Source organism: Sphaeroforma arctica (assembly GCF_001186125.1).
Source record: "Sphaeroforma arctica JP610 unplaced genomic scaffold supercont1.857, whole genome shotgun sequence".
Taxonomy (NCBI): Eukaryota; class Ichthyosporea; order Ichthyophonida; genus Sphaeroforma; species Sphaeroforma arctica.
In genome coordinates this window covers 33,628-36,032 of record NW_014039701.1, presented here as the reverse complement: position 1 = coordinate 36,032, position 2,405 = coordinate 33,628, and the positions used below count along the sequence as shown (strand labels likewise).

The following is a 2,405-nucleotide window of genomic DNA, read 5'->3' as shown; positions in this document are numbered from 1 at the left end:
TGCGTAGTGCCAGGAAATGGTCGAAAACTCCTCGCGATGGCAATGGTGCGCAATTGTCCTACTTGTCAGTCAGTCAGTCCACAATAACACTTCAGCCACCCACACACGCACAGCTGTTGCTTACACCCCCTACCCTCTACACCCCACACCCTCTCCAGCAACTTCCCGTCGAGTCTTAAGACGCTAATGGTGGTCATCTACCAGAACGAGCGCACCTTCACGGGCGGCAGCAAGGAGGTGCCCGTGGGCAAGGTGTCTATTTCTGTGGACACGCTGGCCAAGACCGAAAGCTTCACGCAGTGGTGCAGCATCGAGGACATGAAGTCCAACAACTTCATCAACGGGTCGCTGCGCTTGGAGCTGCAGTACTCGGTAGGCAGTGGGTGTATGCACGCACATGGATGTGTTGTAGTCTACGCATGTGTGTGACTAACACATGTGTGTGATTAACGCACGTGTTGTGATCTACGCATTTGTGTGTTGTGATATACGCATGTGTGTGATTAACACATGTGTGTGAATAATGCATGTGTGTGATTAACGCATGTGTTGTGATCTACGCATGTGTGTGTTGTGATCTACGCATATGTGTGACGTAGTCTACGCCTGTTCGCGTGTGTGGCTCGATACTTGCACATGCTTATACCTCCGTACCTCTCCCTCACCGACCGCCCCTCCACTCCACTCTTTAATTGTCCACTGCGCAGCACGAGGTGGTCCGACCCACCGAAGATTACACTGAACTGGTGAACTGCCTTTCGTATCCGGATGTGCTGCGGTGTCTTAACGTCATGATCCCTCCCAAGCAACGTGAGCGTACGGCTAAGCACATGCTCAAGATATATCGTGCACGCGGAGAGGCTGACAGGCTAGTCTCGTCCCTCTGCCAGATAGAGATAGCGTCGACGGACAACCCGAATATACTCTTCCGAGGAAACTCCTTGGCCACCAAGGTGTGTGTTGTGTGTGTTGTTGGTTGTATGTGTTGTGTGTGCTTTGTGTGGGTGTGCGGGTGTACATATGTAAGTGACTGAGGTAGTAGTCCCATGTCTCTGTTATATGTGCATCTACGTGTATAGACGGCGTGTTATACAGCTGTTCCAGATAGATCCATACGTTATGTAGTGCATTCGTGTCTGTAAACTACCTTCACTGGGTATGTCCAGTATCTGAGCGGTATCCTAGCAACAGTGTCGATCCCCATTGCTTGGATCAGACATGAACTTGCCATCACAGGTCAACCACAGGGGCGCGCCCCACACATGCACCCGTAATTGAAAGTCCTACCCCAGCGCACTACTGCACTCAGGCGGTCCAGGTGCAAAAAATATGGGTGCAATCTGAGTGCTATAGGCTTCGGTCTGTCCAGGTGCAAAAATATGGGTGCAATCTGAGTACTATAGGCTTTGGGCTGTCCAGGTGCATAAATATGGCTGCAATCTGAGTGGCTTTGGGCTGTCCAGGTGCATAAATATGGGTGCAATCTGAGTACTATAGGCTTTGGTCTGTCCAGGTGCAAAAATATGGCTGCAATCTGAGTACTATAGGCTTTTGTCTTTCCAGGTGCAAAAATATGACTGCAATCTGAGTACTATAGGCTTTTGTCTTTCCAGGTGCAAAAATATGGCTGCAATCTGAGTACTATAGGCTTTGGGCTGTCCAGGTGCATAAATATGGCTGCAATCTGAGTACTATAGGCTTTGGTCTGTCCAGGTGCAAAAAATATGGTGCAATTTGAGTGCTATAGGCTTCGGTCTGTCAGGTGCAAAAAGAAAGGGGTGCAGTACAAGTAGCGGCTGTGATAAAAGGTCTTGCTGGTGTACAGTAGGCCCAGACAGCCCTTAGACGCGTAACTGTGGGGTGGTCAGGTGGCCGCAGATGCGTGTGATACATACGAGTGCCCACTACATCACCTGGGACTACGGTATAGTTAACACGGTACTATTCGTGGGTATTATACCATCCATTCTTAATGTCTATAGGGGCCATCGGCACCTATTAATATTATTGGACCGCATCGGGCCTTATTGTCCCATTGATTGCTCCCACACCCCCTCACTAGTCACACCCATCATATCGCATTGCTTTATCCTAACCGCTCGTCTCTCATTGGTTCGGTTTAACAGGCCGTGGATCAGTACACCAAGCTGGTGGCCATGGCATACCTACATCAGGTGTTGACACCTATCATCACACAGATCTACAACTGCACAGAGTCGTGTGAGGTCGACCCCACACGCCTCAACAACAACCAGACCCAAATGGCTGAGAACTGGAAGCGGCTCTTGGGCTTCACAGAACAGGTGCGTTTGTATATATATATGTATGTATATATATATATATGTATATATGTATGTATGTATATATATATATATATATATATATATATATATATATATATATAT

At 48.4% G+C, this 2,405-nt stretch overlaps 1 protein-coding gene across 1 annotated transcript in view; it reads left to right on the top strand.

Annotated features, from left to right (window-relative positions):
* Positions 1-2,405, top strand: part of SARC_08945 (hypothetical protein) — a gene marked incomplete at both ends in the record, with an annotated part of 6,592 nt that overhangs the window by 1,042 nt on the left and 3,145 nt on the right. Inside the window, 3 exons of the mRNA XM_014297064.1 lie at positions 159-372; positions 708-953; positions 2,127-2,303. Coding sequence (XP_014152539.1) covers positions 159-372; positions 708-953; positions 2,127-2,303 — 637 coding nt within the window. The remainder of the gene's footprint in view (positions 1-158; positions 373-707; positions 954-2,126; positions 2,304-2,405) is intronic.